Source organism: Pygocentrus nattereri, chromosome 30 (genome assembly GCF_015220715.1).
Source record: "Pygocentrus nattereri isolate fPygNat1 chromosome 30, fPygNat1.pri, whole genome shotgun sequence".
In the NCBI taxonomy this organism is placed as follows: Eukaryota; Metazoa; Chordata; class Actinopteri; order Characiformes; family Serrasalmidae; genus Pygocentrus; species Pygocentrus nattereri.
In genome coordinates, this window is record NC_051240.1 from 12,806,532 (window position 1) to 12,833,478 (window position 26,947).

Sequence of the window (26,947 nt, forward strand, 5' to 3'; positions counted from 1 at the left end):
AGACACAGTCTGAATACATTGGTATCTAGGTAACGTCTCTTTGCAGCTCACAGACGGTCGGTTAAGCCTCTCTGTCTGCGGCCTGGTCCCGGCTCCGGTTTGTCAGCAGCTTCTAAGGCTACTGCTACTCTGCCGACTAACTAAGAGACTATGTGCTATGCTGCACGAAAGTAAGGCAGCACCATCCCGCGTGGGGTGGACACCATCCCTACCTAAAAGACCAGGCTTGCCCTCAAACATTAGCCAGTTGTCTATAAAGCCCACATGATTGTCCGTACACCACTTGGACATCCAGCGGTTCAGCGAAGAAAGCCTGCTGTAAGCTTCATCGCCACGCCTCATTGGGATGGGGCCAGAACAGATTACCTCTTCGGACAGCGTCTGGGCCTGTTTAACCACCTCTTTAATATTAGCCTTAGTTACTTCAGACTGCCGCAGACGAATATCATTGGCCCCTACATGAATAACTACCCTCGAATATCTCCTATTTGCTAACAGCCTAAGGTTGCCACTAATGTCCGGTGCTCTGGCTCCCGGTAAGCAGATAACTCTAGCCGCTGGTGCCCCTAAAGGAGTAGCTAATTTCACGTGCCGGACGATAGAATCTCCTATCACCAGAGTACCTTTAACAGGCTCCTCAGCGGGTGCTTCACTGAGCGGGGCAAACCTGTTTGACACGTGAACTGGGGGAGCATGGTGTACAGGTGGGCTGGCTGTGGCCTTTGCAGTAGCATTAGCCTTAGCCTTTCGACTATGCCGCCGAGACGTTACCCATTCGCCCTGCTGTGGGGGCTCTAAGGCCGGAGTCGAGGGGGTACTAGCTCTCCCTGGTGTACCCGGGGCTGCTAACAGTGACCCTTGCTGTCTATCCCTTATTAAACCCCGGATACGCAGCTCTAACTTGTCCACCTTCTCTACCAGGCAGTTAACTAGCTTGCACTTTGAACAAACACCACTATCATTATGACTATCGGTGGAGAAGGGGTCTAAACTAAACATGCCACACTCTGAACAAGAGAAAAACCCAGCAGTAGCCATGACAAAAAAGCACTCACCTTGTTTCAGTTGAAATTAGAAACTAACACAAACCAAACAGCAGCAGCAAACAGCTAATCCAGCAAACCACCAGCAACAGCAGCAAGACAGTAGCAGAGAGCAGACCAGAGTAGCAGAGAGCAGCACGCCATGAAGCGTTTAAAAAGGACAGATTAACTCTTGTGTGAGGGTTCTGGAAAGAGCACAATATCCTAAAAAAAAAATCGTAAGGCATTGAAGTGTGAAAGGAACTTGGTGATGGATCTGTACCTGCTCTTGCAAAGCTAAAAAAAATCAAATGTGTGAAGGGTCTTAAAGCAATAGTTGGAGAAAAAGTCAAACACATTCATCAGTGTGAATTCTAAACCTGTATGACATACTTTAATAAGATATGTCATATAGCTGGACGCAATAGTAGTAGCAGCTTTTCGATACATATGTCTTTGTTACAGTTTACAGTATGGCATACAGTGTTAGAAACTACATAAACAAGTCTATTTGAGATTACTTGACGCAGTTTGAGGCAAGAGTGGATGATGTGCTTGTGGGATGATAACAGGTGGAATATAACTGTTTATTTATTTAATATAAATATAGCTTGTTTAACTCAGGTCTAAAACTAAAACAGCAAGCTTTAGACACCAAACATGTCTTAGCTGGTGGACCACCTTTGGTGTAAGGGGCAAAGTGCATACTTTTGAGTTTAGTTTTAGTTATTGTGTTAACCTATTTCTGCAGGCCCCCTACTGGAAATCAACTCAGATGTTTTTAACTAGTCAATGCATTAATCAAATCATTTTTTCAGAACTCTTATTATATTCACTAGGGCCCTAACTGGGTGTGTGAAAAGTTGTTGAGCTGCTAGTGAGCATTGAGACATGCAAGAGTATTTGTAAAAATCCCCTGCTGTGATGGCACAACAGTCTTCATATCAAAAAATTGTGTCTGCCTTAATAAAAACTACCATTTAAACACAATGAAAACACTTTCATAAGTGTTGATGTTTTTGCTCACTCACAAAGAGAAAAATCTAGTTTTGTAGATCATAGACATTTCCATCATACAAACATATTCCATCAACATTACTGAAGAAAATCAATGCATAGTTTAACAGAGGAACCTCTACAACTGGCAGAAATTGCATTTTTTGGCTATAGGGAAAAAAGGATTAAACAAGTAGAGCATACAAAATGAATAATGTACTCTTATGTCTATGTTCAAGCAAGGGCTACTGTAAACAACTGGTAAACGAACTTCTTATTAAGTGAATTAAAAGGTTTCTGTATTTGTGTTGCACATATTACACATTAAACTTCACCATATAATGACTTTGCATAAGGAATCATTCTAGTACGTATATACAGGCATATATGCCAGGGGCTGTTAAAGAGATATAATAACTCAGGAAACAACTATAGCACTATACTACAACAATAGAAATTAAACCATGTTTACTGAACTACACCAGTAGGAGTCTCTGAAGTGCCATTTTTAGATGCAGTACACAATCCACCATGTTTTTTTTCTCACTCCAACACTTATCGAGGACCTGATTGAAGCCTCACTGGGCTGTAGATGATTTGGCTCATATCACTCCACTGTTGATGGGAGAGCACAGATAATGAGATGAGTCTAGAGACCTGGGGACGTCCTGGAAAGAGAGAGAGAGAAATAGAGAAAGACGAAGAGACAGTATGGAAGAGGGAGGGGGTTCGTTTTGACTTTGATGAGAGAGACAAGAGACAGAACACTTCGTTTTGAATTTGTCTACTCTTGTCTCCTTTCTGCAACTTATTGATGCTGACGCCCCAGTTTTTCCCCCATCAAAGATATTTCTGTCTGACATCTGAGCCCGTCCTGTTAAAAATTCATCCTGTCCTAACACTGCATTGCTGCAGAGATTTACTGCAGTCTACCCAAATATCGGCGCCTCTGTGGCAGCTCCTGTCAGTCAAACTTAATCCACAACCCTCACTTTCTTATACGCCAATTATAAGTAAATTATAAGGAGAGTAGTCAGGGATTTAGCATACTGACTTATTTAAATGTTTTCTGGGTGACCTTGGTTGTTGTGAGTGTGAGTATAAAGTGAGTGTAAAAAAATTACACAATATGTCTGAATAAACACTTAATGCATTGGTAAAATGATAGGCGGTCACTCAGAAAGGTAAGATCATAGTCATAGTAGAGCAGAGAGCAGCAATCCAATAGAAAAAACATGAATTGTAACTGATTTCATAGTGTATAACTAGTGTACATCAGTATGAAACGCCCAATATTTGCATAAGTCAATGACCACCCTTATTTAATTTTCTGGTCATTTGAGTTACCATTAAAACTATTAAAACATTCATTTTTCATATTTCAGAAGATTAAATATAAGATAATCTACTTGTGTAACGTGCCAAGCAGATTCAGACGTTTGCAGATGTAAAACACAAAGGAGGCTTTACTGATAGAATCACAATCCAAAGTCGTCAGAAAACAAGCATGGTTCAGTTCTAGAAAGCACAAGAGAAACAAACACACAAACATAACACCAGGCGAAATATCCAAAAAGGGAAAACTTATTCGGAAATACGGGCAAAAGGTCAAAAATCAGTAATCATACACAAGGGCTAATAATCTGAAGGGCAGAGCAAAAAGGGCAAAGTCGAAACGAAAAGCAAAGGTCATACACGAAAAACATGCAATGGAATGACCGCTCAGTAGATCACACCGTGGATACAATACCTCACAAAGTCCCTATGATAAAGCCCAGGCTTATAAACTGAACTAGGTTTGTCATATGATCAATAACACAGGTGACGTATTAGAATTTGGGAGAATGAGAGTGCTAATAGGAGCACAAAGTCATGTGAGGAGTCAGGTGACCTCCCGGAGAATTCTGGGAGGTTGAGTCCAGGTTGGTGTCGGCATTTGTTGACTGTGGAAGTCATGTGATCTCCCAGAGGTTTCTGGGAGATCGAGTCCGTAATCCAACAAGGTACTCAGAGGATGTGGGTCAACTAGCATAAGATTGAAGAAGTTTCCAAAGTTTCACATTTTTTGAATTTGAGTTAAAAAAATATAGTAATGCACTGAAATGAAAACATACCCAAAATTGGACACACATGGCTGAAAACCAATAGCAAAAGTTTTTTTTTATTATTTGCTGTTTTATTTATGCTGTTTTAGGCAAAATGTTTGTGCACACCTAAATGAATCATCAAGATATAGAGAAAATGGGATTCCTAATGACCACCCAAGACCTGGTAGACCACCAAAACCACCAAATGTCAGCATCAGATAAACAATACTTAAAGCTTTCATTTTGGACAGACAGAAGAAAATAAAGCTCTGCTCCTGCTTCAGATTTGAAAAATCAATGTGTTTCTTTTCTGATCTTTTCTTGGACTAAGTACCGTACCAGCCTCCCCTCTACAAAGGTGTGACAAACACTGCTGTTTGCCACAGCTTTATGTAGGGAAGGCCACAGGTGTGTCCGGTTAGCCATAGTCCATGGTTCCTCGCTGTCGTCGCCCCCTGCTGGCAGCAGGCAGTGCAGACTGGGCACCTTGCTGCCATCGCCCTCTGCAGTCACTGGCAGCAAGCGGCGCAGGCTGAACCCTTACACTTACAGAGAAAAGGAAATAGAAAAGAAGAAGAACATTTTCACTAGGAGACTGAAACTGACCATCTGAGATGCAGACTAAGTTCTTATGGACTAAGGAATCTTAATTTGTAATTAGGATTACTCAGATAATGAGCAGCCGAAAATGCATCCAACTTTAGAGACTGAACTTTGAAAGTTCAGAAAAGCATACCTGTAGATTTCTTTAGAACACTGAAAGCAAGTCTCCTGAAAACAATGGAAGCTGTAATAAAAGGCAAAGGTACTGAAAATTTTAACATTATATTTAGTTGTTGAGGCTTCTGTGTAATTTTCTGTCAAGTATGTTTCTGCTTTTTTCCCTGATGCTGACAAATTGATAAATTTTACTTAATGGTTTTTTGACTGGAGTAAATATATAAAGTGTGGTCTAGTTGTGGTAAAAATACTTGTTTTCACAGTGACTGATTTATAAGGAAATTATTCAGCGCATCATGAAATCTCAGATTTCTCCACAAATTAGGTTTGCTTTAATTACTATCATACAAGTTAGGATTCTTTAAAAATGACAACACACAAGTATGAATGTAGGCACTATTTACAAAATGGTGATATTTGCATGTTACGCTGCCTAACAATTTTGTGAAAACTTTATTTAATATTATAATATATGTTTATGGACTTTAATATTCAAAAATAGATTAAAAAAAATTTCATCTACTGTCCGATGCATTGCTGCATTTCTACATTAATCAATAAATATAACTGATTTTCCAATGTATGACTATCATACAGTAATTATGCTGTATAAATGTATAACACTGTTCCCACACATCTACTTTCATTCTTTTCCTCTCGTTCTCTCTGTCTCTCGTTTTCGTACCAGGAAAAGGCCGTTTTTTCCGTTTTCGCCTCCCTATGCCATTAAGCATGCTGGGTGTGAGTAAGCAGTCTCTCCCTCAAGAGGACCCGGATGAGGTGACCGTCCACTCACCCGAGCGGATCGAGCCACGTTCCTCCTGTTCCTCCTCCCTCTCTCTTTCTCTCTCCCCACATGAGCTTCGCCCCCCAACTGCTGACAGCTGCAGCCCCTCCTATGCCAACGACACCAGGGCTCTGATTGGCCAGAGCCTGCTGGGCTCATCTTCGCCTGTTTCGGGACCCCAGGACCACTCTTCTCCACAAGGGCCGTGGGAAAGGCCGGCCCCCCATGGCTCCGTGGGGACCCACTCTGCCTCTGGAGGGCAGTCCCGTGGGAGTGTGTGCACACTGCGCAGAGCATCGTCCACCCACGACCTTGAGGGCTTCAGTGCACACGTGGAGAGGACATATCGGGACCGGCACGCTAGCGAAGGTACACACAACCATACTGGACAAGCAAGTAATACTGAATGTAGAAGCAACAGAATCAAACACACACATACATTCAAAGAAGTGCATAACATACATTGATGTCATAATTATAGTGCACTGTATACATCTCTCACTGTTCTAACACTTTCTTCTTGTTTGCCTACCTGTCAATCATACTAGTCAACCTCCCTGCTGAGGCTGTTAATGCACATTATCCTCTCTACGCTTGGGTGATACAGCCCAAAATCTTATCACAATACATTTTTCATATCATAATTATTTTAGTGTCAGAATTCACTTTACTGCAACACTGTAAATGTTGGCCGTAACTTATCACTTGTATACTTTTGTCAGACTAAGCTAATTATTACAAAATCCACAAATCTTTATACTGTACCACATAGAGCTCTAAAATCATCTACTAAAGTAAAGATGAGTACTTTTAACTGCATGATGCTTATGACACTCAAATATTTTATTATTTAATGTTTTGAGGTAGTTTTGTGAAAATGATCCATATACATGTATCCTCTATGTTCACAAATTGCTCAGACTGCTTTAAGAACCTGTACAATAAGGTCTGGGCAAAAAAGTTTGAGGTATTTTGATAAATATTTTTGTCCTCAATCCAGTATTAGCAGCAAAAGGTTATAATTAGAAAAGCTGCTGCTTCCACACCCTGTGCAGGATGTGTGCCTTTTAATCAATTAGTTAGGGAGGGAGAAGAACTTTAGCCATTCACTCACAGCAGTACAAATTAGCATGACAGGAGAGCTTATCTGGCTAGCTACATTCAGTTTTTTTTTTTTTTTTCTTTAGGATTCTTAATTGTATTCAGACTTAAAATTGAGCTTACAGGCATGCAGTGATTATTGATAGTAGTGTTGATGATATTGAAAAAAAAAACATTGTGAAAAGATTTTTTGAAACCAGTCTGCTTATAATAGATAAATGAATTACATTGAAGTAGAACAAAGCAATCAGAAATCTTCTACATATATACACACACACACACACACACACACACATACTGATCTATGTACGCATGCATGCAGACTCAAGTGCACTTTCCTAACTGAACCCTCAAAAGACCTCATTACCATCACACAGCCATGCTACTCTGTCTTCACTTTTTACTGTCCCCTCCTTCCTTCTCTCTCTTTCTGTCTTTCCTACACTGTTCTTCTGCTGTCTCAGACAATGGTCGTAACATTAAAGGTACCCAAAGCAACTCTGTGGTAACAAGCACGTGCCTGCCTGCCTGCTGGAAGCATGCCAAGGCAAATAACAAATGCTGGTTATGAAAAGTGATGCACTGCTGGAATAAGCGGAATGCTGTTATTTAAGACCACCTATTGCTCACAGCATCATAGAAAGCACATGACATATCTGCCTGGATATGAGCGAGTGTGTGTGTGTATGTGTGTATATGAGGGGGAGAGAGAGAGAGAGAAAGACTATTCTCATGTGTGTCAGACTGTACTGCAAAAGTGATGCATACAGTTTACTTAATTCACATGTGTACATCATTTCAACATGAAGAAAATATATTACACCAATACTACAGATGGCACTGATCTGATATCACGTATTAGCATGAGGCCGGTATTAGCAGAAAATAATAGATTGAATTGAATTAATTAGTAGAAAAAAAATTGAGCCAATAATCAGTCAAGATAAAAAAAACGGAAAAGGAAAGGCAGAATTATGTTGATGTAATATATTTGATTTATGAGGAAAGTATGTACACATTTGAAGCGGATAAATGCAATGCATTGTTTTGTTCCATGTGTGAATGCTTCCATGGGTCAGTTTTTATGAGTGTGTAATGTTTTGTATGTGTATGTAAGACTAAGGTGAATTTGCATGTTCAATACATTACTTGCAAACCACTGGCCATTCTTTCATTTTGTAATTGCCGACATCTGAATGAGCTTTTGCAGCTGCATCTTTTTATTTTCTCTGGATTTATGTCAGACTTTCTCCTCCTGAACATGAACAGACGCCAACCGTTCTAGAAGCTCCCTGGCAGCTTTGTAGGGCCTGGTTGTGCATTTCATATTTCAGTACAACCATAGTCTCTCATTTCAGGTGATTGTGGTGATTTAACAACCTGCCTTGTTGAGGTTCAGAGTGTGAACCTCTGCAGTTGGTGTAATTCTCTCTGTCGTGTTATAAGGCCAAGATGCTAGTCTGATCTGTCCCAAGCTGAACTACTCTTTAATTTCCTCCCCCTTTCTCTTTCGCTGTTTCTAATTGGCTAGTATCGCGCTCTTGGATGGCTGGGGGTATGGCTTGAGCTTTTTCTTATTTGTCAGTGTGTTGGCATGCATTTTTTGTCTGTCATTTTTGTGTTTGTTCTTTCAAATCCTGTTTTCACCTTCAAAAGAGTAAGACTGCATTGTGGAGGTGTCTTTTGTTCATGTTGGTGGTGTGTTTCGGTTTTTAAAATGTGGGCTGTAGACTTAGAGCTGGGAACTGTCATGCCATTCTTAGTAGACAACATTAAGAAAGCATGAGCTGAAACCCAGTGTGTATGTGTCTGTGTGCTACCTCCAGGGCCGTTTAACCAGATCAAGTGCAGTCTACTGGGCTCCACGTCTGACTCGAACCTCACAAAATACAGCACCATCAACAAGATTCCCCTCATCACGCTGAATTTCTCCGAGACAAACAACGAAAAACGCCCCCCATCTCCCTCCTCCTCAGAGAAAACCATCATCGCACCAAAGGTCAAGGATCGCACACACAATGTAACCGAGAAGGTCACACAGGTGAGAGGTCAAGCTGGGTAACCCCCTGTCCATTTTATCACAGTACACAAAATAATGTGTAATAACATAAATAACGTTCCTTGGTGTTGTGTAGTTAAATTTTTACTTTTGATGCAAGGGACAAAAAAATTACAAATCTGTTTTTGTTCACTGATGCTGCATGGCTAATATAAATATTGTTTACTATTTGAAAATGTCATTGTTATTGAATCAGTTGTTTTTTCACTGATTTTTATGACAAATGGCCATCACCGGCCCACTGCGGACCACTGGTCCTCTTCAGTAGTTGGCTGAAGACCACAGAAGGGTGCTTCGCGGCCCACTTGTGGTCCACGGCCCAGTGGTTGAGAAACCCCGCTGTAGGCTATGTGTGTAGCTCCTTAACCTGCAAAATGAGCTTCATTACCCATGTACCCCTCCCCCAGCTATGAGAGACACTGAGGGAGGCTGTGGGCACTTGAGGATGCCTTGAGGAGACATCCCTGTACAGTATTCATGGGAGAGCTATGGATAAGTAAACTAACAAAAGGAATAGCAAAATGGAAAGCTCCAGTTTCCCTGAAAAAAAGACATGATGTAGCAGTAGGAGAGCGAGAGGGCTACCATTTTGGAGGAGTTGGAATATGCAGTCACTGCTGCTCACACTGGACGTTGGTGATGAAAATCGGGAACTGTACTCACACTATTTTCATATTCAACCTGTGTTCACTTGATCTTCATGTTCAGTTCATGTGAATCTTGCGTTAAGAATGTTTTAAGAACGAATTATTGAAAGAAATAAATGCATTCTGAGGAAGATTAGATTATCTTATATAAGATATAACACTTAAAGACTAACATTTTTAAATGGAAAAATCTTTCTTTATCGTCAAATTTTATCTAACAAGACAAATGCAATGAATTGTTTTGTTTGGCAGCCATAATTTTGAGTATTAATATTGTGAACAGTATAAAAATGATTAAAGAGAAATTAGCCAGGTTGTGAGGGATAAGCCATTAATATCCCTACATACCATTCAGCCTCCACTGACCCCTAAAATTCAAATCACAGTGTTCTGCAATAGCTTGCACACTGTAGGCTATGTATATAATCTCAACCTGCAAAATGAGCTCCATTACCCACGAACCCCTCCTCCAACTATGAGAGACATTGAGGGAAGCTGTGGGCAGTTAATAATAGACAGTCAAGGCACTGTCAGCATTTATTCAGTGGATGCTGCTAAATCTACACATTGCTGACATGTCTTCAGGTTAACAGAGTCGAGAGCAATAAATAAACCGTTAGACACACACACACACACACACACACACCTTCCATCTCTCTTCCAATCCCCCACCCACCCATATTTTCTACTGTATTTGTTTGTTTGCCACAGTAATAGTGTTGCCTGTAACTAAGCAGATGGCATTTATTACACACAGATGGCTGATTTTATCTCTTCAACTCTAAGTGTTTTTATCAAAGTTAAAGAATTGGACAGTCATTAAACTACACCTTGGCATCTAAACCAATGGTGGCTGCCTACACACCCAACCTTTGTGCTTATCATGATTTTCTTTCTCTTTAACAAGTTGGCCTCCTTTATATAATTTTATAAATTAATGCTACTTCTCATTCATCATTCATTAAAACAAACAGAAAGAAGATTATGAATTTGATGAACAGTTAATGGTTTGCTTCTTGTCACGTCTTTACCATTTAACAGCTAAACAAACAGAAAGTCCTAAGGGCACGTACCAGATTCAGCAAAGCTTTCCTAAGAAAAAATATGAAGGATTTTAAGACACATACTAAGAATTGGATAAGAATGCTCTTAAATGCAATAGAAAAAAGTACATTGAATGTAGTTAATTGAATAACTCACTTAGTAATTAAAATGTGTAATTGAAAAGGATGTACATGGGTAATCAAGTATTTGGTTAACCGATCAAGATGGCAGTATTCAAATACTGAAATCACTATTTGGGTACTTCTCACATTTTGTCACGGGAAGATACAGACAGGAGAAAATATATGTACTAACTGTTCAGTGAAATTTCTGTTATAACAGGACTATAGGATGTGGCGAGTTTACTCATGTTAGCAAGTATGTATATTATTTTACACTTAGCTATTTCGCTCTGCTATGCATTAACGTGTGTGTTGAGTGTGTTAATATACCCCTATATGCTGCTACATTTTTGTGCAACATCAGTGCTGCCTCCTAAAATATAAGCCGACAGTCCTACATTTAACCTTCTGGGGTTTAAGGTTTTAATATTTTTGCATATGTTCTTAAATTTGCATCATCAGTGTTGCTTGCATATAACATGATATAAACCCATGTTTATAAACCCCGTCTTGTTGCTGTCGCTGTTGCAGTTGTAAACTTTATGTGTCATTTCACGTGTCTCAGATGCTGACTAAATTGAGAATGAAGGGTTTCCATATGATGGTTAAGTCCCTAGCGGAAACACAAAATGTAGACAGGCACACAAATCCAACCACTTGCACATATCTGCTCATTTTGCAGTTGATGTATTTGTCAACCCTTCTTCATAGAGTTATAACTCTGGATATGAGTCACATACAATCTGGCAGGTTTTGAAAGGTTTTTGAAAATTTACAAACATTTACAAAGGTTACAAACAACTAACTTCAAGTATTTATTCCTTTTAGTTCTGTAGTATGTGCTGCATTGCAAGTGCTTACTGACTGTAGTTTGAATAGAGTTGCTGTCAATTTTGTTTACTTCTTTATTTTCACGTCATAATTTACTGATGGCCTTTATATAGTTTGTTTATAAAAATGTAGAGGTGTGGTAACGTACAGTGTTTTCACATATAGTTAGTTTTAAAAGAACCAAACCGAGTTCTGTAAAGTGAACCAGGAAGCGAACCAACTGCAAATGGCCTCAGTTCTTTTTGTGTTCACAATGTAAATTAACTATAAAGAGGACTCGGTTTTCTTTCTGGTCGGTTTTTCTTTCAGACCACTCCATTAGAACTTGGACCCTTTCCAAATCAATCGCGGTGTGCACATTTATCTCTGATAAATCTGACCTATCAGGTGACGAGAAGAACCACCAGACCCGCTTGCTGCTTTCCTATTGGCCGTGCTGAAATGATTGGCCGAAGTTGGAAATTGGAAAAATGGCTCTGGTGGCCATTACGTCAGCGCTGCTGTCTGTCTCAGATCATGGACAGACTTTATCCTGAGTAGAAAATGATCTTTGGTCTGTTTAACCTGCTGAAGACTGTCATTGTGTGTTTGCTGAGCCTCGAGGTCTTTACCATAAAGCAAAGCTAAAATGGACTAGGGCCGTTTTGTTTTTAAAATGCACAAATTAATTGAGCCACAAAACAAACTACCTCTCGAGAGGTGGTCTCAGTTCGGTTTATTTTTTGGGGCCGTTTGGAGGGGTCTAAGTTCATTGTTCACATGTTCACATATGCAAAATAAACCATGACTCAGCAGTCTGAGTCCACTTCAGATGCTGAAATGGCCCAAGTGTGAAAACATTTTTAGGTACAGTCCATCTCTATCAGAACAAGGTCTTTCCCAAAAAGTGTTCAAATTGTCAGTAAAACCCAAATTATTGCCCTCAGTCCACCTCTTCAGCCACTCGTATAGAGCATAATGCTTGCGAAAAATCTCCTTTCCTCTTCTAAATGTTGGCAGTGGGCCAGAAACTACAACTCTGGAAGTTGTTTGACCATTTTACAACAGCTCTGTAGCTGCAGCCAAGTTCACGTTCTGCACAACTGAGTCACCAGTTACTGAAAAATTGGTGAAGGGATGAGCAGGGGATAAGAGAGAAGTACTTTGAATCTGTTGCTGATGGTGAGTTTAGGTTGAAGAGGTGGTGGGATCCATAGGTGCGAGTGTTATCATAAAAGTCCCCAGTGTTAGTTTCAGAGGTCTGGCCTGGGTCAGGTGACCTCTGCTCAGCATGGAAGCTGCCCAGGAGCCAGTGGCCCCGTTGCCTAACACACTGTGTTTCCCATGACCTTCCACAGGTTTGAGAAAACTGACTGTTCCAGCTACACAGGAGGCCTCGCTGGTCTCAAGACGAGCCTTCCAAACATTGGGGTTGAGTCTGACGTTAGCCTCCAACAAAACTGAGCATCTTGATTTCCTAGTCCTCCTCAAATAGTATTTTACAAAAAATAAAAAAGAAAGAGAAGCATGTATAAAAACTTTGAATTTGACCTGTAGACAAGTTTGTGGACCCCAGAGGGTTAATGTTTTTTTTTTCCCCCAAAGATAAATGATCCATTCACTATATCTTAAACACACTCAAATTTTACAATTAATCAGAATGTACATCCTGAGTAATTATTTAATTGTATTTGAATAATATAGCAAAATGGGAAGTTACACGTAAACCACACAACCACTTTGGTTTGTACGTGAATTCATCTGAGTTGCATTCATCTACCTTTTTGCGAAAAAAAATTCAGTAGTGAACAGGTAAAAGGGAGCTTCAAAATATGCTCACTGAGCACTATTAGGAACACTTCCTTATACCTACACTCATTGTCTATTTTATCATCTCCACTTCTCCACTTTCTGTACAGGAGCACTTTGTAGTTCTGCAATTTCAAACAGTAGTTCATCTGTAAGCCCCCTTTCGCCCTATTTTTCAATGGTCAGGACCACCACAGAGCAGGTATAATTTAGATGGTGGATCATTCTCAGCACTGCAGTGACGCTGATGTGGTGGTGGTGTGTTGTGCTGGTATGAGTGAATCAGACACAGCAGTGCTGCTGGAGTTTTTAAACACTGTTTCCACTCACTGCCCACTGTATTAGACACATGTACCTTGTTGTTCCACCATGTAGATGTGAAGTCAGATACAAAAGATCATCTGTTACTGCATTGTATTGGTCATCCTCAAGTCATTCATCAGAGGTCACAGGTTGCAGCCCACAGGACACTGTTTGCTGGGTATTGTTGGCTGGTGGACTATTCTCAGTCTAGCAGTGACACTGAGGTGTTTAAAAACTCCAGCAGCACTGCTGTGTCCGATCCACTCACAACACACACTAACACACCACCACCACATTAATGTTACTGCAGTGCGGAGAATGATCCACCACCCAAACAATACCTGCTCTGTGGTGGTCCTGTAGGGGTCCTGACCATTGAAGAACAGGGTGAAAGGGGTTAATAAAGTATGCTAAGAAAGAGATGGACTATAGTCTTTCACTGTAGAACTACAAAGCACTCAGTGAGTCAGTGAGTATAGATACAAGGAAGCGTTCCTAAGAAAGTGCTTGGTGAGTGTATGTCTAAAAACTCTTGAGGCAGGAGATTTTCATATGTGATTATTTGCAATGAAAGATTCATTAGAGGAAAGACAGTATGCACAGATTACCACATACATGCTGAGTAGCAATGAAAATCTGATAAACATGTACACACATACGCACACACACATGCATATGCGCCACAGATTCAGAGGCTTTCAGTTATTTTGAAAGAGAGGGCTCAATTACGGCATAGAATTTGTGATTAATTATTAAATCAGAATTATTTATTTATCCACAGCATAAAGTAGCCCCACCACACACAAACACACAGTGTACCCTTTCAGACACACTCTCCTCAAAAAAGTTTGTTAAGTGATGAAAAGACATATACCGTATTTATTCACAGTTGTTACTATTCTGGTAACAAAGCAGTTTATCATAACAGATCATATCATATCAGCCACAACAATGAAGAAGCCTTTGATCAGGTTGGGAATGGAAGGCGGTCAGACTCGTGATAGGTCATGTGCATAATTAGATGATGTGCCTACTCATTTTCACTTCCTCCTTTGCAGTGCTTCATCAGAGGGAAGAGTCTATTTAAAGCACAACCTTTGACCTCTTTACTGCCAAAGACTGCAGATTATTCCAAGAGAAGCACACAGAGAGAAGGAGGGATGAGAGGACAATCCTATTCCTGACAGTTTCCTCCTGCTTTCTGTGACAGTAATTGCCATGCCTTCAGAATCTCTGTCTGTCTCTCTCTCTCTCTGTCTTTCTTTCTCTCCATCTCCCTCATCTCTCTCTCTCTCTCTCTCTCTCTCTCTCTCTCTCTCACTCACTCTTTCTCTCTCTCTCTCTCTCTCTTCCCCCTTCTCTCTCTCGCTCTGTAGTTGAGGGGAGAATGGCTATTGTAATTATCAGTGTTACATTGGGACTGTCCTAAAGGATCCCCTCCCACACGCTGTCAAACACTTTAAGTGCCCAGACCATAGCAGCTTTATATACGCCTTAGCCAAGGTGTTCGGGGAAAATTAGGCATGTTCATACACACCAGGACACACAGGTTTGTCACTGCAACCAACGAGTAGAAAAACTGAAAAAGACATTTGATATTGTTATTACTGCTGTTTCGATTTTTATTATATAATTTACAGCTCTGTGCAAAAGTCAGAGACCATTGTTCATTTATTTAAAGATACAGTATACAGTTCTGAAGAAATACTGTCAATACTTTCCCCAAAGTAATGGATGCACATTGCTAAGGTAAATGATACTAGGCTAGAAAACTTTTTTTTTTTTTAGATCTTTGTGGCCTTAAAATGCTCCGCAAATGTTGTATGGACAAATCCCATGATATAATGTTAGAGCAAATTTAGCAAATAATGTCACTAACTTTAGCTAGGTTGACTGGGTTAACAAACTTCTAAAGACTGCTACAGTTGCTGCTACAGGACAAAACAGACCTGACCTACTGGTTCTGTGAAACAACAAAAATAAGTCAATGTCGCCCACCTGACAAACAAAGCAACCTCCTCATCTTTTTTCATGCTTTTCAACTCTCTTGAAAGTGAATTCAGCTTCCTTTTCCCCATCTTCTTGTTCGAATTTTCTTGTTCCATCTCAAGTGGTACAGCAGTTAAATTCCGGCACCTCAGGCGAAGAGTGGAACTGTAGGACAATTTTAGATGGAATGGGAAAATGTAAAAAGGAAGCCAACTTCAGTTTTGTCAACTTTAAAGAGGAGGTAGATTTGGAAGGTTGCTTTCTTCTGAACGTTCCTACTACACTTTGCACTTTGGATGGCCACTGTCTTTGTCTCTCAAGGAGGGCAAAACAAGACATGGGGAGGGCCAACAAATTCACAGGGCAGAACTAACAAAAAAAAAAAGCAAAAAAGATGCTCTGATTACAACACACACAACACATACATGCATACACACATTACATAGCAAATTGACGCTATTTTAATGTTTAAAATGTTGTATTTAGCACCTTTAATTTCCAATCAAATGTAAGTTTTATTCATTAATTTTTAATGTTTCAGTGCCAGAATAAAAAGTGGAAAGCACATATTTAACAGATGAGTACACAAACACCTCAACAAACTAAATATGTTAAACCGTCCATTATTTATTGTGTCCACCCTTTGCATCCTTCTCCTCTCTCTCTCAAAGATGAAAGCATTAAGGACTGTTTATCTTATAGTGACAGTTTTGGAGGTCTATCAGGTTGGCAAGGGTTCCAGTGTCATCATGTCTTTGAATAAAATTTTGAACTCCAGTTTTGGAAACTCCTGTTTTTTCACCTGTTATTCCTTTGACTTTACCCTCCTTTATAAAAGTGGATTATTTTCCCATAAATGGCATCTGAAAAAATAATAACTTGTACTTAATAGCTATTTTGGCTGGAAGTTAAATAATTGTAGGATAGTCTCTGGCAGTTGCACAGTACTGTCTATAATTAACATTTGATTTATTTTAAGTTTGAGTTTTTTCCAGTCTCTTTTTCTGCTTTATGATGTATGTAAGATTTTTTAAACACATATTCATGTTTATAATGCATAGTATAGTATAATGTCAATGCATAGTTTCAGATTAAAATGTCTTAAAATGCTGTTATGACCTTTTCCCCACAATAGATGACAGGAATGTGGGTCACATTTTAATTTAATTAACATGATATTTTTCCTGCTGTGCCTCAGGTACCAGTGACTACATAATTCTCCTCTTCATGTTGCATTTACTTCATCGTTGCCATGGTTGCCATGCTGCTAACATTGCAGTTGATTGGGCGTTGTGTAGAGGCGTAGCCATGGTTACACTCTCCCTTCTCTCCACCTCAGGTGTTGTCGCTAGGCGCTGATGTGCTTCCAGAATACAAGCTCCAGACACCACGAATCAACAAGTTCACTATCCTGCATTACAGCCCCTTCAAGGCAGTGTGGGATTGGCTGATCCTGCTGCTGGTCATCTACACAGCCATCTTCACACCCTACAGTGCCGCTTTTCTGCTCAACGACTTAGAGGAGCAGAAGAGGCGTGAGTGCGGCTACTCCTGCAGCCCACTTAATGTGGTGGACCTGATTGTGGACATCATGTTCATCGTGGACATCCTTATCAACTTCCGCACGACATATGTCAACACCAACGAGGAGGTTGTCAGTCACCCAGCCAAAATCGCAGTGCACTATTTTAAAGGCTGGTTCCTCATAGATATGGTGGCAGCCATTCCCTTTGACCTTCTCATATTCGGATCAGGGTCAGAGGAGGTGAGATATGTTTGTGTACTTGTGTTAGGTGGAAATTGATATCAGTTTTCAATTGGACCACCTTTAACCGCTACCGTTTTAGACACTGTCCTTCAAATGCAAATGTTCACAGGCTGAACACTACACCATTTAGTGACCTCTCTGCTCTGCTTAAATCAATTTAGCTCATTTTAAAACTCATTTTAGTTTAAGAAGAAAAAATACTTAATCCTTAAATGCAAAGATTTGACAAACTTCATAAATACCTTGTTAGTGACATTTTCTAAAGCGTTTATCCTTCTGGGTCATGGGGGTACTGAAGCCTATCCCAGTGATCATAGGGCGGAAGGCTGGATACACCCTTGACAGGCAACAAGAATACAGTTATAAAATAAAATCAATAAAATTAAATGTATTGATTTATACTCATGAAAGTTTGGCATTACACAAAATTACTATTAAACATTTTATAATGTTATTATTTTATGAATATACTTATTATTTTCAACCTAAAAAAGAAAAGTAGAGGGTAGAGGGTCAGAAATGAGTTTATGGATTCAGTATGAAGATTTAAAGAAAGTTATGTTTTCACTCTTCTGTCCTCCCCTACAGACTACAACTCTAATTGGTCTGCTGAAGACAGCTCGGCTTCTGCGATTGGTCCGCGTGGCACGTAAACTGGACCGTTACTCGGAGTACGGTGCTGCAGTTCTTATGCTTCTTATGTGTATATTTGCTCTGATTGCTCACTGGCTGGCCTGTATATGGTATGCCATTGGCAATGTAGAGAAGCCCTATCTGGAGCACACCATTGGCTGGCTGGACAACCTGGGCATGTCCATCGGGAAACAGTACAACTACAGTGACCCCTCTTCGGGTCCATCGATCAAAGACAAGTATGTCACTGCGCTCTATTTTACATTCAGCAGTCTGACGAGTGTGGGCTTCGGAAATGTCTCCCCGAACACCAACTCAGAGAAGATCTTTTCCATCTGTGTCATGCTTATAGGATGTGAGTAGCAACAAGAATCATCTCTCCAATTTAGAGCTGACATGAATAAAGGTTTGAAGACAAAACAGTACCAGTGACCAAGACTGTGTAGAAGAAATGTGGGGTTCACATGGATTGTTCATGCTACAATTAAACAAGATGGTCCAGTAGTCTGCAGTAGTGCAAAACTAGGCTCAAAGTGCCACAATAAATCTTGGATAACAAATATATAGGACAAGAGGCAGAGAGTGTAATGTATTAGCATGTGAATAATGCTGAGTAAACCATTACATCAGTGTAGCCTGGTGCAAATGATATGTAGACCATTATAGATAACAGTATAATAGTAATAATAAAAATTGCTGAGTGGACATTCCAGAGAAAGAGGCTGCCATTTAATGAAGTGGCTAGTGCAAGGGGGTGTGGGTGGAGGGGTACACTTGGTTGTCATCCTTATTATTTTTGTAGTTAATCAGAATTTAGCAGTGTTTCACATTGTTTTAAGTAGTACAAACAAGTTTTACATTTTCCTGTAAACTCTGGGAATAATCTTAATCATCCCTTCTCTTGACCTCTGCTCCCAGCCCTGATGTACGCCAGCATCTTTGGAAACGTGTCGGCCATCATCCAGCGGCTGTACTCAGGAACAGCACGCTACCACCTGCAGATGCTCCGGGTTAAAGAGTTCATCCGCTTCCACCAGATTCCCAACCCGCTCAGGCAGAGACTGGAGGAATATTTCCAACACGCATGGACTTACACCAATGGCATCGACATGAACATGGTATATGAGCGAGAGAATGTGTGTGCTCATGTTTGTGCATTTATTTGTTCTCAGGTCCCTTTTTTATCCCTTCTAAAACTAGATCACAATTGGCATGAGTCATACATCTTTCACTGAATTTCTGTTATTAGATTGTGAGGTTGTAACAGTATTTATTGCTTCAAGCTGATCTGTGTCTGTCTCTCTCTTGTCTGCGTCCTTGGGATTTCAATACTCCGGTAAGAACAGGAGGTACAAATAACTGTTCAGAGAATATATTAAATATGTTTGCCTCACATCATACAGCACTAGTTTGTTAGACTGAGTGATGTCAGTTGTCTTCTATGCTGTGTACATTATGTGTGTTTACTGTGGTATTATTATATATAATGCATGTGTAGTGTTACATCCAAATATGACTTATGTGTTTAAACTGAAATATGATTTCTGCACACTGTTAACAGTAATGTCAGCTGAACAGAATCTAAAGGAGAATCATTAAGCAGATTCTTCATTAACAAGGCCAGCTGGAGAGGGCATTGAGGCTGGCATGGTGCCATTTGCACTGCCACTTGTGAACTTGCTGCTGACACCTGCACTTGCCAAATGATGTTAACCCTTTCCTTTCCAAATCTCCTCTGTCTTGCTCTAGTACTAAAGGTGTTGTCACACAGCCTTCTTCCAACAAAAGTATAAAAATATACATATACTTGGCACTTGTTTTGAAGGTCATGTGCTAGACACCATTTCACCATTAGTTCAAAATGCAGGACTAATGTTTGCGAGGAGGACCATGCCTGAAGCTCCTCCTCCCAATGTAACTTCCTATAAAATTCCATCTCTACTTTCCATTTCCCAAAGTTTTTTTGTACCTCAACACTGCCCCATCTCCTCCCTGTGTTTGTCATCTCTTTTCATCAAAAAGGGGATTTAGCCTTTTGGCTCAAATTAGAAGCCACTCAAGTTCTCTCCTGTCTTATAGTCATACTGTCTCTTCTCATGCTACAACCATATGTTGTAGTAACATACAACCATAGGCACGTTCTAAACGAACAAATCAGTACTATTCACAGCGTACCTTTCTTTAGCCAGAGCGGTAACCGTGAGTGTGGGTGTTATGCCAGTCTGCTGTACTGCGGAATGTAAATTGTAGGATCTGGTTCACAGGTAAGTCCAGAATTTAAAATTTCTTTTAAACACTTTTTTTGCTAATTAAGGGTTCCATATCATGAGAAGGCAGATTTTATTTACTATTTTAAGTGAGATAGTTTCATGTAGCATGCATACACTGTTAAAATGTAATTTTCTGTCCATTCTCCAGTCCATTCATTTCTTATATGGAAACTAAGCTACAAAAGCAGCTTGTTTGTAACTCTTAGTTTTTGTGAGGTCACCAAAACCCACACATTGGCTTAAATCTGCCTATTCTGTCTACTGCAGTTTAACTCCAGATATACATCCTGAACATATAAAGAGTGTTCAGCCTGGACTGTTTTTTGAATGAGGCACAGTATAGGCCTGACCTGCAGCCAATTAGAACAGAAGTTATTTACATATGTCTTCAAGGCACTGTAACAAAAACAGCCTGTTTAATTAAGGGATACAGTGAGGTGAGAAAATGCTCATATATGAACAAGTTACATTTGTTTTTGATACATATAACCACACAAACTTTATAAAGGGACCTGATGAGGTAAAATTAAGATCAAGAATTTAGGATGTGGGTTCTTTAATATAAAATTATACTTTAAAACATAAACAGAAAAACCTTATACAGACAAGAGAAAAGTTTTGAAAACCAAAGGACAACACAAATGGCAATTGTGCTGTGTCTTTCATTTCCTTAATCTCTGTTTTTTCAACTCTGTCAACTGGAGAAACAAAACAAAGCCAAACCTTATTAAGGCCAGAAATTCCCTCTCCGAAGAAAGTACTGTGATAAAGGGTGTATAGCTTTTACTTAGAATTGAACGGTCTGAAGCAGGTGCATGCTGAGCTCTGCCATCTTTTCAGAATGCCTGCATTAACTGTCCTATCTCTCTCCTCCACATGGATCTATCTATCTCTCTGCAGGTGCTGAAGGGTTTCCCGGAGTGTCTGCAGGCTGATATCTGTCTGCATCTCAATCAGTCTTTGCTCCAGAGCTGCAAAGCCTTCAAGGGAGCCAGTAAAGGGTGTTTACGAGCATTGGCCATGCGCTTTAAGACCACTCACGCCCCGCCGGGTGATACCTTGGTACATTGTGGGGATGTGCTCACAGCTCTCTACTTCCTGGCCCGTGGATCTATAGAGATTTTGAAGGATGACATAGTAGTAGCCATTCTGGGTGAGTTTCATATCATAATCAGAATTGGTTTTATGGCCAAGTAGTTTGAGTAAACAAATGAAAAAAAAGTACCACTGTGAATAGCAAATGATGCTCTTTTGCTGAGGTGTAATTACAAGTGAAAATTGTGGTAAAGAAACACAGTAAGACTAGTAAATTAAGAGTGTCTGTGTCTACTGAGACTGACACAGAGGCAGATACTGATGGGATTAATTACTAAATAAAGACACTAACATAGAAATTTAAACATGTCTGCAGTTTTTGCTATGAAAATTTTTGAAATGAACATTTTGTTCTTTATGCAGTGGACCACCTTAGCATGGATGCCTTCTTTGGCCTGGAGTGCATAAAGGCACTTGGTTTAGGACTGATTTAGTCTTGCATATCCTCCATCCTTTGTTTGCTGTTTATTCTCTCACTTGCTAGTCAGTGGTCAGCAGATGAATATCCGCTCATGTAATTGTATACAGATAATGAAAATACATTCTGGCTACACCTACATTACATGTAGTCAAGACCTCTGACCACCTTCAAATGTGGTTGGAGTGATCCTACAGTAATCTGCTCACAATACAGTGAAATAAATGCATGGTGAAAATAGGTCCTTTATTTGATTAATTCTAATTAATGCGTTCTACTAATATGGGCCAGTACTGGCTTGTGAGGTGTGCTAGGAACTTACCCTAATTACACCCCCTCAGTCAATGAGAGAACTTATTAAATTCTTTTTTCCTTTAAAAATGTTATTTTTGAAGTATTTCTAACAAAAATCACAAAATAACCTACCTACTTTTATAACCTACCCCGAAAACAAGACTTTGTTATGCACATATTGCATGCGGAAATAATCGTGAATGCAGGAATGTTTTCATTAACGCTCTCGGTGTTAACTTGCATCTATGTCTCAATCTGTGGACATTAAAACTTAAAAGTTTAACATTATAATCCATAATAAAAGGGACAGGTAATGGAAGCTGACAGTATCTGGGCCTGAGCTGGGTTTGTTTCCGCTGCTCGGTTTACAGCTACTGCACAGGAGTAGAATTTGTGATGTAATGTTGTGTCAAACTTCAGAAATGGCAGACTTCTAGTGAAAGCACTTAAGGAAAAACAAACAAAAAATGAGAAAAATGAGAAAAAAAACAATCTGAACAGTTACATAGCCTGCAGTTGTTTACTTGTCATACAATAAAAATAATAATCTAGACATAATGATATAATCTCTTGTATACCTGGTTGTGTTTGAGGGCTGGTGTTATAACAGTTGTCTGGTTTTACAGCCTAAGGGTGGAAAAAAAAAAAAACACTTAAAGAACATGTTCTTCATGTCCTGCTGTCCAAGGCAGAGGTAGCCTTCTAGCTCAGTTCAGGCTGAGTTGTAGCTGTACTGTGCACCATAGCAAAGAGTTCTTGGGAGCACATTTGGCCGTGTTGCCATTGGAAAGGACGGCCAGCATGGTTTCTCGCCTCTTTCGTTGCTAAGCAACATGTCAACCAGCCAGGTGCTTGCATGGTGGTTTGGCAGAGAGGAACACTCTGTGTTCTCTAGACATGCTGAGGTTCTTGCCAGCATTCACAGTGACCAGTAGTTCTGAACAGCACGGTGTAAAACACAGTTAATTAGCTAGCAGCATCTAGATGAGTTTTTATCTCTAGCTAACTAATAATCCAAGTACCAAAATAGCTGGTCAGTTGTCTGTATAACTGAAATTTCAACTCAGCCCTTCCTGTTACCAGTGTAGCTGTTAGTTGACAAGCTTTCTTAGTCAGTGCACCAGGATAATAAGCAACATTGTCATTTGAAAACAAGATGTTGTACTTCACTACTACTGCTACTACTAGTACTACTGCTTCAAATAGTGCCCTGATCTTTTCGCATTTTACTGCCTCAAGTGATTTTTGCATAATCTTTCAGCCCCCTCTCCACCTTTTTTTAAAGGTGCACATTTGGCCATTTCCTATCATTTTTCTCTTCCCTCCGTACATTTGGTTTCTACTTTGGACTGTGTCTTTTTGTCTGTGGACCAGCAGCATGTCCAACAGCTAGAGCGGCCCACCAGGAGTTCTTCTGGTACTCCATGCTTGCTTCACGCCTTGTCATTCAAGAAAATAAATTAAGAACATGACCTACTGCATACTGTTGTTCAGGCTGATGCTCATAAGCATCCGGCTTTTACTGTAGCAAGTAAAATAACAAAGATAGTACCATAATAGGTTATGACTTTTTGACTCATGTCACTGCCTTCAGCTGTCCCTATTGTCATGTCAGGCCTACTTTAGACTCAGCCACCTGCTGGACTGCCGAAGTCAAGATTTTTGGGTTCTGTTCTATTACGGCTTTTTGTTTATTCTAGTCAGATTTAAAACAGTCAGTAGAAAATGGGCTGTGACTGCAATTTACTGTAAACACAAACACACTTAGTGGGCAAGCAACTCTTTTTTAGCAGGATATGTTCAGAATACCTCAGAGAGAGACAGTGCTTACAAAAGAGGAGTTCAGAAAAGGGGATTGGGAAGCAGTGAGCATGAAGACATGGTGCATGAAGTTATTCATTAAATTTCCCGATTGTCAGCTCAAAATGATGGAGTGGCCACAAAGACTAGTTGTTTTTCAAAATTATTAACAGTTATATTTATATCTGTCAGTAACACACAAACACTTATGCACACACTCTCTTTGGGACAATCTCTCACTTTCTCTCTGTCTTTCTCTCACAGACACACACAAGGTGGGGCAGGGTAAGCCGAATTTAAACGGCCCATTTCTCATTCTCCGAGCAAGCCAGCAGCGACATAATAAGGCCAGGGGAAAAGAACGAGGGGACGCTGTAACACACACACATACGCATATGCAACTCAGCAAAATCACTCTGCAAACTTGCAGAATTGCTGAGAGAAGCTTCTACTGTTTCATATATGTGCTCATGGGTTTCAGCAGAAACTTCATTATCAGCAGAAATCTATTATGAGATATCACAGACAAACACTCTATTACATGGCAGCACTTATTACCACCAGTCCAGTGTGTATTACATCAACATGCCCAAACTGCTTCAGTAGTGGCCACAGCAAACTTGGCATAAGAAACTTTGCTGTAAACCCTATGGATCTCTGGATTACCAGCTCTGTCACCCCAGCCATGATCCTGAGCCTACTCGGTGACAGGTGGCAGCAGTCCAGATGGCCACTGTTTATCTTGGTCCACTCTGACCTCTGATGTGCTGTCGGTTTGTAAAATGAGATGTCAGGCCATGGCCTTTTTGTCAGCCCGTGTTTCAGAACAACAGGACACATGAGTCTTAGTCAGTGAATGCCAGAATTCACTCACTAGGTTTGGATGATCACTTGAAATGTGCCATTGTCTGGTCACACCCCATAGCTATCGCTGACTGACTTGCAACTTAAAGGCATGATTAGTCAAAATCCATGGTTTGATTCAATATGGTTTAATACTGTTTTCAAGACAGTACAAATAATCAGTGTTCCTGAATTGTGCTTTGGCATTAAGAATTGCAGTGCTAAATATATAAAATCATATTTGAAACTGACATAGTGACGTTTTGCTTTATCCATTCAGACTGGTTTCTTAGCAGCAGTAACAGTTTCTTGTATATACAGACAAATCAAATGCTATAGTTTATAATATAGCAAAATCAAATCAAACATAGAATTGTTTAGCTGTTTTCTTGTAGTTCCACCAACTGAAATACTGTATAAGAGTGATGTCCACCAAGATGGCTGGACATGCCATTGCTGTCTTCTAATACGTTAATGTGGTAGCCAGAAGCTAACAGGCATATGTCTTTCTCCCCCTGTATTCGGTTTCGAGGTAAAGAGGAACCTGTGGGCTTCTTTAAATTTTTACTACATACTTGCTACAGTTTGTTGAATATGTTATTTGAAGCTGACACTATTTGGAAACAAGAGCGTTGACTCAAACAAAAGAGTACAGTTTTGTCTTTTCTCATTATTCCTTCCTCCTTCAAGCCTTCTTTCTTGTGTTCTTTGTGGCACAGGCAAAAACGACATCTTTGGTGAGATGATTCACCTCTACGCCAAGCCTGGAAAAGCCAACGCTGATGTGCGGGCACTCAGCTACTGTGATCTCCACACTCTGGAAAGAGAGGAGCTGCTGGAGGTGCTGGACATGTACCCAGAGTTTGCAGACTACTTCTGGTCCAACCTGGATCTCACATTCAACCTGCGTGATGACAATGCAAAGGTAGAACTGCATCTCAACATTAAACTGTACTGTACTGTTCTGACACTGACAGTAAACGGCTTTTTATCAGTCATTACGGCTTTTGCATGGGCTTTGGCTTGTTGAAAATGATCTCTCTTCGATTAAAAGTTTTAAAATATATGGCAATTTTATTATTATTGCAATGTTTTAATCTTCCAGTGAAGAACTTTGTAAACCTGTTAAACTATAAAAATGGGCTATATAATGTTTTGTTTAATAAGTGTATTTACTGCATATAATATACATTTATTATTTATTTAATTATTACGATCCTTTTCTATATAGTTCACTACTGTTCGCCAGAGGAATCTGTACACTGCAGTGAGTGACTCAGACCAGGATGAAGAGAACAGCAGGTCTCAAGCCTGCTTTAAGAGCAAGCCATCTGCAGGTAAAGCTGTGCCTTCATCCAATCTTCATCCTCCCTTCATTTCCATATTTCACATGAAGAGAAAATCAATCCAAGCACTCAAAGACTTCCCATTTAATTTTTCCTTTTTTCCTCCCTACATTCTCCTTTATTTCCCCGCCCCTCTCCTTTCATGTCTTCTTTCTTGGTTTCAGCCAGTTGCTATGGTGGCAGTTGGTATCAGCTGCTTGCTGTTAGTCTGTCGTAACTGATAGGAATATAAGGGTGCAGGATGCTTTATCAACCTATAGAGGGAGCTCTCCTCTGTCTGTCCCTGTATGACCTGTCCCTGAGTTAGTTAATCCCTGCCAATTCATCTCCTCTTCTGTATGTAACATTAGCTCTCCTACAAAGTTTCATTATCCCTCCCTCTCTCTCGCTAACTCCCTCCCTGACTTTTTCTCTGGACTATGATCAGATGGACAGTGACAAGCAGAATGACATTTAGACATATACATGTCTGCATTTGTCACCATAGCCAAGTACATTCTGTCTCTTCCTTCAGGCACCCCAAGCCGTCAGAGAGAGGCAGAGAAAGAAAGTGGGAGAGATATAGATGCGCACCCCCTCCAGCATGAAGAGGAAGAGGGGGAGGAAGAGGAAGAGGAGAAGAGGAGAGACGAGAAAGAGGAGGATGAAAAAGAAGAGAAGAGAAAGCTGGGCTTAGGGGTGCTGGGCCACTCCCTCCCTCTGAACCTCAGCACCCTCACTGACTCGCACACTATGGACTGTGCTGGGAACACAGCGTTTTACAGTGGTATTGCCACACATTCATAAATCAAACACAAACATGAAAAAGTCAACAGGACTAAGAATGATGCAGTGATTATTGGTTTGTAAGTGATCATTATAGTTATGGCTTTATGAAGGTTTCGCTAGAGGTGTTAAATGCGTCTCCTGCTCTTAAACATGAGTTTGTGTCTCAGTGTGGAGCTCCTTAAGCACTGAACACTGTTATTATCACTCAGGGCTGTC

At 40.2% G+C, this 26,947-nt stretch overlaps 1 protein-coding gene across 4 annotated transcripts in view; it reads left to right on the top strand.

Moving 5' to 3' along the window:
- Positions 1-26,947, top strand: part of kcnh7 (potassium channel, voltage gated eag related subfamily H, member 7) — a 60,532-nt gene that overhangs the window by 28,659 nt on the left and 4,926 nt on the right. Inside the window, exons 4-14 of one of the 4 annotated variants that reach the window (XM_017703698.2) lie at positions 5,514-5,981; positions 7,178-7,198; positions 8,245-8,268; positions 8,540-8,754; positions 16,836-17,261; positions 17,853-18,252; positions 18,816-19,015; positions 21,068-21,320; positions 25,337-25,542; positions 25,849-25,954; positions 26,478-26,729. In XM_017703698.2, coding sequence (XP_017559187.1) covers positions 5,514-5,981; positions 7,178-7,198; positions 8,245-8,268; positions 8,540-8,754; positions 16,836-17,261; positions 17,853-18,252; positions 18,816-19,015; positions 21,068-21,320; positions 25,337-25,542; positions 25,849-25,954; positions 26,478-26,729 — 2,571 coding nt within the window. Of the gene's footprint in view, positions 1-5,513; positions 5,982-7,177; positions 7,199-8,244; positions 8,269-8,539; positions 8,755-16,835; positions 17,262-17,852; positions 18,253-18,815; positions 19,017-21,065; positions 21,321-25,336; positions 25,543-25,848; positions 25,955-26,477; positions 26,730-26,947 lie in introns of all 4 variants that reach the window. The other 3 variants (XM_017703700.2, XM_017703701.2, XM_017703702.2) reach the window with 3 other exon arrangements.